Here is a 17,265-nt window from a genome sequence, read left to right as displayed (position 1 = left end):
TTATTTGTTTGATTTTGAAATATTCCTTTCCTCTTTTGTTGCTTTCTTAACATCATGGATCCTTTACCTTGGCCTGCAAGCAGTTTGCATTTTCAGCCAAAAGAAGGATTTTCAGAAGGTTTTAGAATATTTTAGTTGTGGGACATACCAAGGTTGATTTAAATTAATACAAATCAGTTGCAGACAATGGAACAATGGGCTGGTACCTCATCACTCCTTGTTTATTTTTCAAATAAAGGACAAAAAATAGGAAATGTTCCCAATTGAGTCACAGGCTGTGGTGAGGATTAAATGAGTAAACATCATGGTCTTTAGAGTGACAGATATTGGGGGGAAACTAGAGAATGCTCAGCAGTCACCCTGTAGCATGTATTTCCCAGTGTGGGATGTTCTCCTAGCATGACATGACAAAAACAAGCAGAAAGATGTGTTCATTATGGCAAATAACATTGAAATAGGGTGGAAGGGAATCCTATGAGTTAAGGTAGGAGTAAAAGTGCATTGAATTGAGACTGTGTAAAGGAGGCTAAAGGGAGACCTTGGGACATTGTTCAATTGTAACTTCATGGTTGGATGTATTCTTGTTTTGAAAATTATTATCATCCTATGGCCCTCACCTTAAAAAAAGTGTTCTCAGTCTTGAGCACTATGGACACTTTAGGCTGGATAATTGTTGTAGGGGCCTGTCCGGTACATTTTAGGATATTTAGCAGCATCCCTGGCCTCTAAGCAACAATGCCGGTAGCACCTCACCTACCCTCCTACCCACACACCCACCCAGCCCCAGTGTGATAACCCCACATGTTTCCAGACCTTACTAAATGTTCCCTAGGGGGGCAAAAATCACCCCAGTTGAGAATCAATGCTTTGAAAGGATTTGCCTCCACTGCTTTATGGGTCCATGAGGCTCCAACATTCCTTTAGGCCATTTCTCTGGCTAACTTTGGGATCTCTCCAGCATTGACTGGCTAAGCTACACTGGCAGCCAAGTGGAGACCTCCTTGAAGTGGGTGGGGTAAATCCCTACCATGCCACTATGAGGCCAGGCTGTAGCGCCACATTTCCAAGTGTTGGGGCCACTTAGATTATTTTCTAAGGTAATGTGAATCTTGTCTTCAGCTCTCATTGCCCCTCCTAAGTAAGAATAATGACAACTCAATACTGTTGGTGGTGCCTTTATTTACTAACAGTAAGCTTGTCACAGACACTTAGTTGAATTATTAAAATAAAGCCTGTAGGTTATCCTCTTAAAAGAGTTATTACTTTAATATAGGCATAACCAGAATTATTACCTTAATATAGTCGTAACCTCAAAAGGAAGCTGAAAAGCCCACGGTAGGAGGAGGTGAATTGCCAAGTGGCATTTTAGGAAAACAGAGGGTCTGCAAGATAAAAACATCCACTCTCCTCCCCAGTTACAGGCTTAATGTTGTTAATAACTCAGATGTCGTATTTATGCCATTATTGGCAGCATGCATACAATTTAAATATTTTAGCTTCCATTATACAATTGGATCTACATTACTGACCTTCAAGGGCCCCATTCATAAGGGATGAGGAAAGGGAACAATCGACTACTTCATGCAAGTGCTGGCCAGCAGACTGGGTTTCCCAGCATTGTCAGACAAACCATGACACAGGAGCCACTTGGAACATGGCAGGGTCGGGGGCAGAGAATGATGGGGGTGGGGGCTTTCAGGGCAGGGAAAGAGCCAAAGCTTTTTTTCTTTTTGAAAAAGAGATATCCCACCTTTGTTCCAAGGGAGAATGAAATATCCATTAAGACTGGTGACAGTGGGAATTTTGTTTCAGCTCTGTTCCTTTTGTTGTGACTCCAGGGCAGAGGCGAGGAATCTGGGGTGACAAGGTTTCAAGCCAAGATGAGAAAGAAAAAGAATTCCTTCCAAGGATTTCTTCTATTGTCTCCTCAAGAATAAATATTTATAGAGAAAGTTCAAGTGAAGTCTTTTACAATGGTCACGGCTTTAAGACTAAGCCTTTGAGAGAGAACATGCAAAACTATGCTTAAATGCAGGGTGATCCAATTAGGCTTCCCCGGGAAAACCAAGAAACCTCAAGATAATTTCCTATGTAAAAAATCTAATTGTGTTCTCAAGTGGCATAGGAATACCACTTTGAATTATCCCAGCTCCATAGACTGCAGCAAAAATGTACAGCCAAATTGGATTCTATTTTCAGTAATTCAGTTATTTCCCTTCACAGGATCTATAATTTGCCTTCAACAAATGTGATTTGCCTCAGAAAGATAAGACATTGCATTTTTTTCCTCCAAAATGTATTTTCTGTGCCAGAAACAATTATGAAAAGTAGACCAAATATTGCCTTAATTATATCCTGGTTATTATCTTTTGAGTACATGCCTGGAGTGCTATGTTTGTGTCACTGAGTGAGATAGGTATGGCTATACTCTAGCTTAGAAATTGTCTTTAAATGGAGACCAGAGCTGAAATTTACTCAAGAACCTGAGGCTTGCACAATGGTAGTGTAAATAGCTATGGGTGATGTTACATAAGACTCCAAAATCTTGTGCAAAATGTGGGCAAGGGGGAGCTTGCTTCACTGGACCTTTCTTCTGAGCTCTGAAAGCACCAATTTAACTTTTATCTGCTTGGCTGAACCCTTAGGTGCTACATGTTGCAATTGATTAAGAGTAAGTGTTGAGATTTGCATAGGAGATATTGTAAGAGGGGTATTTTTGGCATGGTTAATTTTATGAGGAAAACATTCACTTTTGGCTTTATTTTCAATAACAGTTCAGTTGACTTATGACCAGGTGTTCTGGGGGACAATAGTGGGTAATGGCTAAGAGCAAGGGCTGGGGGGATGAATGGAGTCAGTTCCTGTCATGTCCCCTTAAAGGTGCAAGGTATGGTGAGTCTCTGAATCTCAGTGCTCTTGCCAGTGAAAAGGGAGTGACAACATCTAGATGGAGAGGATTAGATGAGAAGCGTCAACAATGCCTGGTTGGCACAGACTTTTGGGAGTACACAGAGGATGGCAGTGGTAAAATCTGAAGCATGGGGTTGCACACCTTTTCTTCTTTACGCATACTTATCCTTCAAGAAGATTATCTATCATGGGAATAGGTACTGTCTGGCTATTTCTAAACTTCCATGAGTTAAGAGTGGTTAGGGCTTCAGGAGTTCCAGTTGTGGCTTAGTGGTTAACCAACCCAACTAGCATCCATGAGGATGTGTGTTCGATCCCTGGCCTTGGTCAGTGGGTTAAGGATCTGGCATTGCCACAAGTGTGGTGTAGGTTGCAGATGAGGCTTGAATCCAGCATTGCTGTGGCTCTGGCATAGGCCAGTAGCTACAGCTCCTATTGAACCCCTAGCCTGGGAACCTCCATATGCTGCAGGTGCAGCCCTAAAAGAATAAAAAAAAAAAAAGAAGAGTGGTTAGGGCTTCAGATATTGAATCCCATTACCTGGTTTGAAATATTGGGTTGTGCTTTCTTACTTCTTTTTGAACAAGTCACTTTGGCTTTCTGTACTTTGGTTTCCTACTCCACAAAATGTTAGTAATAATAGAACCAGAGCCTATCATAGAATTGTGATAAGGTTTAAGTAAAATACCTAGGACAAGATCTGACATGCCATACATGCATCTATTACTGTTATTGTTGACTTCTGCCAGCCAAAGGAATGTCAGTAGAAATCAGAACATAACATTAAATCAGTTTATCATGTACTTTTATTAACAACTGAATACAAGACTGTACAATGCAGGTGCTGAAATCAACACATTTCTGAAAACTGAAAAACCAGCATTTCTATACCACTTCAGGCTTTGGTTATGTTACACCTTCTACAGCAAAATCACCTAGTGCAACCAAACAATTTAAGGACAGGAAAAAAAATGTTCCATCGGAATGGAGAGATTATTTATGCACAAACAGCTGAGGATCGTTTCTAGCTTAAGTGATTCACTACACACGCTAGAATGTTCAGTTCCCTTTTCTACAGTTCTACAAATCAGCAACTAACAACTTGGCCACCAAGTCCTGCCTAGACACGTATCAACACAAAACAAAAAAATATATAAATAAGTCAATTAAACCTCATAAAAACTAAAGGAACATGAGAAAAAAAAATCCAACAGTCAATAAAAACTGTACAGAATTGGTCAGTCTTTTATAGCTGAAAAAATGTGTAACTTAAAAAAAAAGTTCTTTCATGTATATAAGTCTTTTACATCAGTGTTAGCTGGAGTGAAAACTCGAAGACTCTGACTCGGTTGAAACAGAAGAATGTCCACCCCGCTTTCCCTTGGAGAGGATCTTTAGGCTGGACCCTCTGCTCACAGAGGTGAGTGCGTGCTGGGCAGAGGTTTTAAATTTGGCTCCAAGGAAAGCATAGAGGATAGGATTCAGGCAACAGTGGAAAAAGGCAAGGGCCTCAGTGATGGAAATCCACTTGTGCACAGTGCTCTCAAACTCACACCCTTGCTGGATGATTTCCAGGAGGATGAAGGAGTCGATGCTGATCCCGATGTAGTATGGCAGCCAGCAGGCGAAGAAAGCCAGGATGAGGATAACGGTGGTTTTGAGAGCTTTGCGCTTCTGATAGCCCTTGGAGTGGGACAGCTTGGAGATGATGATGCAATAGCAAGATAGGATGACAATACCCGGCAGGATAAGGCCAACCATGATGTGCTGAAACTGGAACACCACTAACCACAGGTCATTGGGGTAGAAGCGGTCACAGATGTACCTCCCATCCCCCTCCCTGACGTTCGCAAAGATGAAATCAGGAATAGTCAACAGGAGGGCAGGTATCCAGACGCCGACATAGACCACTTTTTCAGCCAATAGCTTCCTTGGCCTCTGACTGTTGGTGGCGTGGACGATAGCCAGGTACCGGTCCAGACTGATGAAGGCCAGGATGAGCACACTGCTGTAGAGATTGACAGTATAGATGACATGGACTGCCTTGCACAGAAACTTCCCAAAGTACCAGTTTGCCACGGCATCAACTGCCCAGAAGGGAAGTGTGAGGACAAAGAGAAGGTCTGCCACAGACAGGTGCAGTCTGTACTTGTCCGTCATGCTTCTCAGTTTCTTTTGGTAACCCATGACCAGGATGACCAATCCATTACCCACTATGCCAGTTAAGAAGATGATGGAGTAGACAGTGGGCAGAAAGATACGGTTGAAGTGGGCATTTTCCTCCCGGAAACAGGGTTCCTTTATGGAGTCATAGTCACCTGAGCCCAAGTCATCTTCTGTGTAATTATCTGAAGTGAATATCTGAAAAAGAGGCAAGGGAATGGACATTCACTTTCAAGTTCAGCAGGCATTCTCCAAGTTCAACACAATGTTTCTGGTATTTTAAAAAGCCAATTTATAAAAAGCAACTCAGCCCAGCCTTCTTCAAGAAATTCTGCTCCTACTAAAGTACAGGGGTAAGGGCACAAGGGAATTTTTCTGGTCTCCTACATCTCTCCTCCCATCTTCTCCCAGAGTCGCTTCATTATATCCCTCTTTAGTAAAAGCAATTACAAAGTTCTTTGTTTAAACAAAAGGGTGCTGAAATTCTGAGGGTTTCAAAGTCCCATCTTTGCTCTCTTCTGCTCCGCCCACTAGAAGGAAGAAAAAAACCTTGGGAGGAAAAAACCAAAACAAAGCACAAAGAGGCCACTCCTAGGTGGCGTGGTGGTGGGGGCGAGTGGGTGGGAGTTGGGTAGAATCTTGTGTTCTAAGGAGATGGGATTAACTTCTCTAAGAGTTTCATCAGGATAGGGAAGAGGGGAGGAAGAAGCTCTTGGGACTGGGCGGGGGCAAAGATTCTTATTCTAAAACACAAAGCTTTGTTTTCTCCACCACTCTCTAAACACAAACCCTTCTGTACTTCAAGTAACCCGTAGTGGGGAAGGAAAACACTGCGATCTTAAGCGATCGGCTTTGGTGCTTGGGGGCAGGGGTGTCAGAAGTGGGTAATCCCCACTACGGCCGGCGCTACTCAGGGGCGTGGGTCTCTTGGCCAAACCCTTGTTTATCGCTTGGCGCGTTTGGGACGTTAGGGAGCACAGCATTTTAATGGGAGGAGAAAGTCACGGGGTCTGCACCCGTGGTCCTCGCCCCAAGTTTCATTTCCTCACTCTCCCGGGGCTCTTCCCACCCTGTCAATGATCCAGTTAATGGAGTGGGAAGTCTGCAGCTGGAAGCCTCCAGGCGGAGGGCGCGCTGGAGACCAGATGGTCCAGCTCTGGACCTCCACGATACCCACCGCTGGCGGTCTGCGGCTCCAGCGGTTTGGCCTGCAGCACGCCGGGTGCCGCCGAGAGATTGGGCGGCTCCGCCGCGGGAGCCTTTGAATCGCGCGCCGCTGGGGGAAACGAAAAGTCTCGCTTTTCAAAAGGCTCCAGGAAACCACCGACGGTTAATTGGTGCAGCTCGTCTCTGTGAGAGCCAAACGGTCTTCCCACTTGCACCTGCCTTGTCTACGCCACAACTACCGGCAGCGCAGGTGCCCTCCCAGCCCCCGCCCCGCACTCCTAGGGGCGCTGCTGCACTGTGACCGCTGCCTCGACTATAAACTACCTCAACTTCTGCACAACCCCAAACTCCAGAACCCCGGGGCCCACTGTGCTTGCGACGCCGTCAATCCCAAGGCGCACGCGCTGCTCCGGGCCACCCTGCTGCGGCCAACGCGCGGAGTCCTCTCGCCTTTCCCGCCTTCTACTCAGTGCTTGGGCACTGGCACAGCTCCGCCGACAGCAGAATTTAGCGAACACGCGCCCAACGCCAAGAGGGGTCCCCAGGAGCCTTTGCCTTAAGGTAACCAGGGGCGCCGGCTCCCTCTGGGAACTTAGCCCGGACGCGCCGCCCTCCACCTTCAAATTCAGATAATGTAATTCGCTCCAAAGAAATCCCCGCTCTCCTGAGGAAGGGACCCATGGTCTGAGTCCCCGGGCAGCGCGAGTGTCTTCTCTGCACTTGTGCACAAAATGTTCTTATGTTTGCAAACAGTGTGCAAGCCCGGCGCGCGCCGCGGAACTCAAGCGGGAGATACATGCAACCACCCAAACGGTCGTTCCAATCTTTTCTCCTCTAATCCAAGAGAAAAAGATTCCAATACCCACCCCACCCCCTCCCACAGCCAGGCGCAGTAAAACTCCTTTCCATGACCCTCCTCCCGGGCACGGGCACCTCCAATACTCGGGTCGCTTCTGCCCGTTTGGAGAGGGGTTGCACTCTAAGTTCAAGTGTTTGTATGTTTAAGAAAAAGCAGGTTGAAACTGGACTTACACGGAACCCGTCCATGGTAACTGCTCACTCTCCAGCCGCGGGGGCTACCGGAGCACTCAAGTCCTCAGGGTCACTTTGCTACCTGCTGCCGCAGCCAACAGACTGAAGTTTCTGGCCAAAGCTGGACTTTTATAAAAACACGTTTTGTGGGCGGCGCATGCGCCGAGCGGTGGGCGGGAGGGCGGGGCGGGGAGAAAGGCGGGGTGGAGCCGGAGAAGGGTACACAGGGGCAGGGGGGAGGAGGGTGCGAGGGAGGGGCAAGGGGGTATGCACCTAGGCGGCCCGGGTGGGACAAGCCTGGGAGACCCAGCAGCGGCTGCTGTAAGCTCTGGCTCACCATCACCTCGTGAATCTCCGGCTGGGGCGGGCATCCCAGAAGCGTGCCCCAACTTGTAAAAGCGGGATGCGCCTGGAGGGAGGTCGAAAGCGCGGGCGACAGACGCGTCCTTGTGTGGCGCGTCCATCCTTGCTCACGAAGATAGTATTCTAGTCCTCGGAAGGCTACAGGTGGAGACACTGAGGCACAGAGGCGGGAAGTGACTTGCCAGAGTCACCCAACCAGTAGGCGGCAATACTGGCACTGGATCCAATATCTGACTCCATTCCCAGTTCTTTCAGCAGATGCAATTGATTTTTTTCTTTAGAGCACAACTGTATATAACTAGATATGCACAGCTACAGTAATAGTATCAGGGTCAGGTGTAGACAACACTTTTAGAAGAAGGTAGGATGATTTGGTATTCTGGAGGAGGACTGTGATAGAGAAGTAGAAGTGTATTCCCGGGTAATCAATTCGTGAATAGTACCTTCTTAAAAAAAAAAAAAAAGAAAAAAAGAAAAAAAGGAAGAAGAATATACGCTTTGTTACAAGGGAAATAGCGAATAATACTTTTATAACAAATCACAAGGCGCTTGCACAGAATCACTCATTCATTCTCACAACACCCGGTGGTTATTATCATTACCAACATGCACTCAGTCAAGAGATATTTAGTGAGGGCTGACTGCATGCCTCACACTATTCTAGGCAGTGGGGATGCAGCGGTGAAGCCGAGGACAAGGCCCCCATGCGAAGGAAACGGAGCAGATCTGCAGAGATGAAATGCCAGGGTTGGCCGGGAATTCCATACCCGACCTGAATCCATATCTACCGGACCCCACATCTGCCGTCCGACCCAATGAGGGAGATAATAGTTGGCACCGGTAAGAAATTAAGTTGAAGAACTGGGCGAGCGGGACTAGGGGTGTAAGCTGGACTTTTAAAGATGTCCCAGACCGCCTGGGGTTTGCAGTGAGAGCCCAGACAGTGCTTTCCAGTCTCGCACCACTTCCCGCCGGCGCGGAGCCTGGGTGGGGCCGGGGACCGAGTGAGGGGCGGGGTCAAGAAATAGTGCGACCGCGGGGGACTGAAGTGTGAGCCTCAGCCGGCTGAAGGGTGGTTGCATTGCAATTCGGACCCCAGACGCCTCCCACCCTGGGATGGTCCCAGGAAGAGGGCTTGCCCAGACTGGATCCTAAGCACAGACTGCCTTTTCTTCCAGATAAAACCTTTCAATCGAGAGGTGTTTCAGAGACAGTGATTAGTAAGCTGGGAACAATTTCTCTACAGAGAATAATTTTTCTCTTTTGTCTGGACCCCTTATTTATGGGTAAAGGTCCTCAGCTACTGAGAGCTGATCTTGGAGTCAGGAGGGGAACCCTCTCAGAAAATGTCAATTTAGGACACAATAATGACTAGATAAAATCATAGTATTGGCTTATGTAGAATTAAAAAAAAAGTTTTAAAAGCACTTATACTCATTAAATCATTGATAAAATTTTAGGATCTTCACAATTTCATAAACAGTGTAGGACAGGCATTCTATCTGCCGAAGGGCTGGAACTTCAGACAGGTTCCTCGACTTTTCATGAAGTTTGGTAGTGGCAGAATCAGTATGCTTTAACCCAGCATGTCAGCTGCAATGTACCTTAAAACGCTTATCTTCATAGCAGCTAAAACCTGAAAAGTGGAATCTCCCAAAACCACCCCAAAAGGGGAGAGAGGATAAATTCAGAGTAAAATGGCTTGCACAATAAATATTTGTTGATTGTTTGCAGACAAAAGAAAAGTTCCTTTTCTTTATCTGAGGATTCCTTTAGATCCTTTTAGGTATATCTGAAAGGAAGAAGACAGTTAAGAGAACAATGAAATGCTATTCTAAGACTATCAAATTAGGCTGAACATTTTCTTTCCAAAGATAATACTGGGTCTCAGGATTTGATGAGACCAGCTGTCTCTCGTTTGTGGCTGGTGGGAATGTGGGTTGGGACATCCTTTGTAGAAAACACTTTGTATTCAGCAGGAACCTTAGAACAGTGATTTCACCTATAGAAATTTATTCTAAGGAAATAGGATTTTTACCACGGAGGTGTTCATGGAGTCATTATTTATAATAGCGAAATGTCTAAATAGCCCTAAGTGTCCAGGAATAGCTGAGAAATTAGTGGAATAGTTGAGAAAATGTTGGTACATCCATATGTGGAATTCCTTATGGCCATTGCAAATGATGTTTTTGAAGAATTTTTAATGACTGGAGCATGCTTATGAAACAATAGGTGCAAAAAGCAGGATTCAGGAGTTCCTTTCATGGCTCAGTGGTAACAAACCCAACTAGGATCCATGAGGATGCGGGTTCAATCCCTGGCCTCGCTCAGTGGGTTAAAGGACCCAGTTTTTCTGTGAGCTGTGGTGTAGGTTGCAGACGTGGCTTGGATCTGGTGTTGCTGTGGCTGTGGATACAGCTCCATATTCCACCCCTAGTCTGGGAACTTCCAAATACTATGGGTGTGGACCACAACCCCCCAAAAAAAAGCAGGTTCAAAACTATGTATGTAGTGTGATCTCAGTTAAATTTAGGAGATGACTGGAAGGTAAATAAAAATGTTTATAGGAGTTTTCAATGGGTGCAGAATTAAATTTGACTTTTTTCCTTTTTTCCTTCCTTTTTTTTTTTTTTGTCTTGTCTTTTTAGGGCTATGCCCATGACATATGGAGGTTCCCAGGCTAGGGGTTGAATCAGAGCTAATGCAGCCTACACCACAGCTCATGACAATGCTGGATCCTTAACCCACTGAGTGAGGCCAGGGATTGAATCTGCGTCCTCATGGATCCTAGCTGGGTTTGTTAACCACTGAGCCACGAGGGGAACTCCACTTCCTTGCATTTTGTATTCTTTCCAAATTTTCTATAGTAGACATTAAACATTTTCATATTCAGAAAAAAGTCAATATGATAAAAAAGAAAAAAATGCCTCCCTTCTCATACCTTTCCAATTCCTAAAGTAGTTACTAGATAATGATAACTTTTCCTATAACAGTTTTCCTTTCTTTTTTGGAAGGAATGGTCTCAGGTCATTTTCCCCTGGGACAAACCTACCTAAACTGATTTTTTAAAATAAATTTATTTATTTATTTATTGTTTTTTTTAGGGCCACACCTGACGCAAATGGAAATTCCCAGACTAGGGGTCAGACTGGAGCTATAGCTGCAGGCCTACACCACAGTGGCAGCAACATGGCATCCAAGCCTCATCTTCGACCTGTACCACAGGTCACAGCAACTTGGGATCCTTAACTCACTGACTGAGGCCAAGGATCAGTCCACATTCTTATGGATACTAGTTGGGTTTGTAACCCACTGAGCTGCAATGGGAACTCCTGATTTAAAAAAAAAACTTTCTGATGTTCTTCAAAACAAAACAAAAAACCCAAATATTTATTGAAGGCTTGTAATGTGCATCCAGCCTCATATGTTAACAACTCTGCAAAGCATCTACCACCTCTACTCCACGGGTAAGCAAACTGAAGTCCAGAGAGGGCAAGGAATTTGGCAGTGATCACACAGTAAAGGTCTGCACCGTCTGTCTGGCTCCAAAGCCCAGGTCTTTCCACTACAGCACAATGTCTCCTTTCTCTGACCACTGAAATTCACCCTCTGAAACATCCTCCTCTGAAAGATAATTTGGCATTTATTTACATACTGCTTTGAGTGGCATCTCTTGTGATATGACTCAATTTTAAAATGAGTATATGGCTTTTCTCCTCTCCTCCAAATGTTCTAGGTTCCTATCTCTATGTAGCTAGCCCAGTGATGAACAAATGACAGGCTCCCTAATCATTTACTGGAGCTTCGTTTAATGAATTAATGACTTTCCTGTGTGGCTCTGGCAACAGAGCTAGACTTTGGGGCTGTCAGGTCTTGGCAAGGTCCTTAAGTTCTCAGGCTGGCTTTAGCCCAGGGAATAACTAGCCTTGGCCACAGTTTGGAGGGGATGCTTACAAGTCCAGTGACACAGTGGCAAGCATTCTGCCACCTCCTGTTGCTTGCTCTGCAGCTGGTTGATTTGTGTGTGAGCGTATGTGCATGTGCGTGTATCTGTGTGTGTGTGACAGAAAGCTGTACTCTGTCCCTAAATGGGCTCAAAGCCAGCTGGGGGGAGAGCTTAGGGACAGACCTCCTCCTGATGGTGGTTAGCAAGAGGCAGCAGCATTAAAGGCCTTCTGAATACATCAGGTTCTCTGCCTCCTCGCTGGCTCCTCCCCTGTCTCTTAAAAAAAAAAAATGCCACTTTTGTTTCTGACAGAGAAAAAAATACAAACTTCCTTGATGGCAGTAAGGGATAGTCAAAGGGACAAAGTTAATGTTTTCCTAAGTAATTTTTTTTTTAAGGAGGCTATTTCTCAAGGGCCATGTAATTCTAGCAGAGGGTTACAAATCTCAAAGTGACAGTGCTATCAAATATCAACTATTTCTAAGCTGATATTAAGTGGGAGAATTGATCTGCCACCCTACTGCACCCAGCCCACTCCTCCTTCCCCAACTCCTTATGTCTCCAGCACCTACAGGTGAAAAATGACTTTTGCAAAACCTCCATCTTCCATCTTACAGCTATTTACCAATTTAGGAAAATTATTACTGGTTTTCTTGGTACGATTTTTATCCTAAAATTCAGGTCATATCTTGAATTTCTAAGAGGTCTGATTTTGCTAACATGAGATCATTAGTGATTTCCAAAGAACAGTTAACGAAACTTCCTATACAAAGAGAAGCCTAGACTGGTAAACAAATACAGCCGATTTAGAGTCACCCTGGTAAGTCATTTAACAAAGCAGCCACTTAATTAACAATGCAATGATCATTACTCCACTAGTTCCACTGCCAGGAGGATGCACTGTTCTCAAAGTTAGTTGGGCTCCTATGGCAGGTGTGGTGGATCTAAAGAGCAGACAACAAATAGACTCAGTGCAGTAGCCTCAAAAATTATGGTGTAAAGCTGGGAAAGAGGTCACGACTTTAGGAAATAATTGAGTGAGCAAACTCTGTTCTCCGTGGAAAAGGCTTGTCATTGTTTTACCTTAAACCACTAATTTATTGGTGGTGACCTCAGGCAGCTATATAACAAGATGAAGCACCAAGAGCCCTGTGGATAGTCTGCTTTCTAAAGAGAACTATGCATCCATGGCGGAGCCAGGGTGCTCTTAAAAAAGTGGTGATCTGATCACCCATACAGATGGCTTTGAGATCTTGCTGAGATCATTCTACCAAGAGTTTCATATTAGCAGAAGGACAGGATGGTGAATTTGTGTGTGTGTGTGTGTGTGTGTGTGTGTGTGTGTAGATGGATCCATGTAGTGTTCTTGCCTGAGCAATTTCCTAAATCCAAAGCCACAATTATGGCTTTGGAACTCCTCGTAGGTTTAAGGCACAAGTGACAAATTCTAAAAACCAGCAGATATTGTAAATGAATGAGGCAATAGGGAACGGTGGGGACCTTGAAGAAATGAAGGGTACATGCCCTATCCTTGGTTACCCTATGTGGGAATTTGGGCTATGTTTTCCAATTTTTTAAAGAGAAGCTGAAAGTCCTGATTTTTTTTTTTTCTTTTAGGGCTGCACCTGGGGCATATGGAAATTCCTGGGCTAGGGGTCGAATGGGAGCTGCAGCTGCAGGTCTACACTACAGCCACAGCAACATAGGATCCAAGCTGCATCTGCAACCTTTTGCAAGCTTGTGGCAATGCCAGAACCTTAACCCACTGAACGAGGCCAGGGATCAAACCCACATCCTCATGGACACTAGTCAAGTTCTTAATCTGCTGAAACGCAGAGGAAACCCCTGAGAGTCCTGATTTTTAATGTGAAAAACTTTCAGTTTTAAAATGTTGATCCAAAACAAACAGGCAAACAAAAACTTTATAAGCTTAACAGTTTACACTGGAATTGTAAAGGTATTGGCACTAGTGTTCAAGAGAAAAGTTGGAGGTTGGGAGACCTGGAATAATGAAACAGATAGACACAAGAGCAACAGTGCCAACCAATCATAATCAGTCTCAGAACCCTTTGGTGACAGCCCAATGTCATAATTGTTCATTACTCCCAGACTAAATTTAATCACTTCGGATTTCCTGATCTGACCCTCCCTTGTGTCTCCCACTATAATACTCCGGTAATATTTGGGACCTTGAAGAGAATTATCTCCACTTCTGCATAGCCATGTTTTATTCCCTCACCCTGTTCCTCATCCCCAAGCTCTCAGCCATCTGAGTTATCTTGCTGCATGAATGCCAGGCTGTTTTTCTTTTCAGCTTTGTAGGGCAACTTCCTTAGGGAAGATGGACACTCCTTCCTCTTCTCTTTAAACAGGAGGACTGACAGTAGCAGGAAGGATTGCCAGCTGAACAGTGAAGCTTAGTGGTTCAGATCATAGGACTCTGAAGCGGGCTCATATAGACCCTTGAGGGCTGACTCCACATCTTTTCCAGTTCCATATTCAGGGGATCATATAGCTGGGCAAGTGTATATCTAAGTCTGTTTCCTTAGCTGAAATATTCAGATAATGATAAATGCCTCTTTTTGGATTGTTTGGTCAGTTAAATATGATAATACATGTAAAGTTTTTCACACAGGGTGGGACACATAGTAAGTACTCAATAAACATTACTTGTTATTAATATAGGCTCGTATCTCAGTTGCTGAAATGTCTTTCTTGTCATTGGCGGGCTTTGATCAACCACACAAATGGCTTTCTCTTCCATTACCCACAAAAGTGAGTTAAAGGGAAATGGAGCCTTCAATAAAGTGTGAAATGTTCTTACTTCTAATTGTGGGGCTGAAGAAAGACATGTGATGGAGGAAGGAAAGAGAAGTAATAAAGTTTCATATGGGTGCCTTGAAAGCCCCCTCCTATAGTTATGGAGACTGGAATTTGGGCTTGGGAGAGGTCTTTGAACCCATTTGGTCTCTATTCCAAGGAGCTCTTTCTACAACCACATGGGGTGGTCCCATCTGTGAACACTCCCAGGGATAGGTAACCCATTACTCAGAGAGGGAACCCATTCACTGGTGGGCGAACCTGATCTCAGGACTGCCCTGTCTCCTAGGCACTCGCCACTGGGTGCCTGTTTTCTATCTACTGGGTCTAATTTAGCTAGAGCTCAGCTGGATGAGACGCCACAAGAAGAAGCCAAAGAGAGCAGCGGCCAAAACCATCCTGGGGCTAAAGCAAAACCTGCCTGCTCTTCCTGAAACACTTATTTCTGCAGCCGCAGGGATGAGTCTAATGAGAGGCCTCTTTGTTCCATTAGCAAGTTTGCGAGCAGAACCAGGCCAGGTTAGGATTTCTTTTCATAAAGGAAATTATCTTCAAACATGGAAGACTTGGGGATTAAGTGACTCAAAAGATTTAGTGCTGGACTTTTTAAGGCCTCCTGAGACTTTCTGATGTATTCCTCGACATTGTGGAGAGAAAATGTGGAAAATCGGCGGCTAATCAAGAGCAAGATTAACCCCATCTTTGCTTGGCTTTACATGAGGTGGAGCCAGGTTAAAAACGAATACTTAAAAAATTGAAGATCTGTGCCTAAATGGCCCTTCTTTTTCACAGGTGCTGACAAGTGCCTGGAGAAAAGCCCACTTTCTCATTTAGCTGCTCTTCCAACCCCTTCCAGTCAAAAAGCTCAGGGCATTCTCTGGAATCTCTATAAACTAGGGGTGGCTCTGTGTTGTAGCAATTTTTTTTTTTTCTTTTTAGGGCCACACCCACAGCATGTGGAAGTTTCGAGGCTGGGGGTCTAATTGGAATTGTAGCTGCCAGCCTATGCCACAGCTACAGCAATGGGATCCAAGCCACATCTGCCACCTATGCTGCAGTGTGTAGCAAAGCCAGAACTTTTGTTTTTTGCTTTTTAGGGCTGCACCCAGGCTAGGGGCCAAATCGGAGCTGCAGTCACTGGCCTGTGCCACAGCCACAGCCACACCAGATCGGAGGCGCATCTGTGACTTACACCACAGCTCACAGCAATATGGGATCCTTAACCCACTGAGCAAGCCAGGGACCAAACCTGTATCCTCATGGATACTAGTTTGGGTGGTTAACTGCTGAGCCAAGAAGGGAACTCCTGGAGAAATTTCTTTTCAAATGGCGGAAACGAAATCGTTTTCAGAGTTATTTGAAAATATCAAGGTCGTGTGTTTCAGGTTTTCTTTCTTGTTTTTCCACTCTTTCATCCCTGTGGTTAATGGGTTGCAGCCTCATTCCTCTGGGTTGTGTATCCCAGGTATCCCAGCCTCATTTCTCTGGGTTGTGTATCCCAGGTATCCCAGTGCAGCCCTCCGAGCCCTGCTTGCCTCTGAGAGGTGTGGTGGGGGCAGCCCTTCAGAGGAAGCAGGCACCAAACGTCCCCTGTCTGCCCTGTTGTCCCTTTATTGTTCGGAAATCAGCTCACATGCTGATAGTTTATTGCTTGTTTGGGAGCAGAAGAGAATGACCTCTCTGGCGACGCTCTGAACAACTGTGAACAACTTGGATGGATCCTTTCCACAAACTGCTCTACATTTGCACATCCAGATTGCTGAGAGCTTTATCTTTGATGATAAATGGGAGGGCATTCCAGCTCCATCTTCAAACTTCTCTCTAAAGTGATTTAAATTAGGCTTCTCAAGACTGGATAGGATTTTTCTTCTCAAGTAAATTTTCACTTCAGCGCTAGGGTTCTGGCACCTGGTTACTTTTCTGAGGGGGATATTTTTCTTTCTTTCATGCCACCCCATATGCTAAGGTTTTTATTATACACTGGCAATTTGCCAGGCTAAAAAAAAAACAACCCAAAAACCCAAACCCTCACTCCTCCAACCAAAGACCCTCCCCAACTTCTCCCTCATACCCACACTGATACACACCTGCATCCACACTCACCCACACCCGCCCCCATACACACACACTCATAACCAATCACCCCAGAAACCCATATTCTCCAGCATTTCTGAATGTTTTGATATCTCGCCAGCACCTTCTTTCTCTCTCTGCCTGCCCTGCACCCCAGCCTCAGTTCCAGAAAGGGGAAGGCTTGCCTGGACACTGTCATGAAGTTCTATCTGGGCTTCTGTGTTGAGTTCAAGTGCTGAGGGTCATCAGACTGGCTCCCTGGTCCCTGGTAGGTAAAGGCCACCTCTGCCCTTTTATGCTAAACATAAACATTTAATTGGCCCTCCTTTCCAATAAGTCCCATCAGAAATCTCTGGCCCTGTCCTTGCAACAGTGAATATAAAGAAGATGTTTCTTCTGCCCGTTCTTTTCCAGCCTAGAGGGTTTTGTTGAACTTGGCTCACTTTCTGTAATTTATATGGTGAAACAATAAGTTGTTTTCTGAATCTGAAAAAAAAAACATGATTAAGTATATATTTTTCCAATTATACGCTTTATTTTCTCCTTGAAAATCTCGGCTTTACCCCCACCTTGAGTCAGAGAAAACCACTTAGAACATGCTGCTTTTCTGAGCTGTGACCATCCACAATCTCTGGCCCCACACCTTTGTGTCCTCTGCCAACAGAAGGAGCTGTCTTAAGTGAATTCTGTGGAAGAACCAAAAGTGGGGGCATATGAGGCATCCTCAAGAATCATAAATTGGCAAAAATAAGCCAGTGCAAAGTCAGGGTTTCTCCCCCACCCCTTGCTGT

At 45.0% G+C, this 17,265-nt stretch overlaps 2 protein-coding genes across 2 annotated transcripts; both read right to left on the bottom strand.

Annotated features, from left to right (window-relative positions):
* Positions 1–3,698: 3,698 nt before the first annotated feature.
* Positions 3,699–7,412, bottom strand: CXCR4 (C-X-C motif chemokine receptor 4). The gene is made up of 2 exons (XM_047772025.1): positions 7,273–7,412; positions 3,699–5,271 (listed from the first exon to the last, which is right to left on the bottom strand). The coding sequence occupies exons 1-2, from the start codon at positions 7,285–7,287 to the stop codon at positions 4,225–4,227; spliced, it is 1,062 nt and encodes a 353-aa protein (XP_047627981.1). The 5' UTR covers positions 7,288–7,412; the 3' UTR covers positions 3,699–4,224.
* On the bottom strand, positions 7,329–8,607 carry LOC125122979 (uncharacterized). Its single transcript, XM_047772026.1, has one exon. It carries the CDS (start codon positions 7,734–7,736, stop codon positions 7,329–7,331), a length of 408 nt encoding a protein of 135 aa, XP_047627982.1. The 5' UTR covers positions 7,737–8,607.
* Between the last annotated feature and the right edge of the window lie 8,658 nt (positions 8,608–17,265).

Source organism: Phacochoerus africanus, chromosome 3, assembly GCF_016906955.1.
Source record: "Phacochoerus africanus isolate WHEZ1 chromosome 3, ROS_Pafr_v1, whole genome shotgun sequence".
In the NCBI taxonomy this organism is placed as follows: Eukaryota; Metazoa; Chordata; class Mammalia; order Artiodactyla; family Suidae; genus Phacochoerus; species Phacochoerus africanus.
This window is presented reverse-complemented; position numbering and strand designations above follow the sequence as displayed.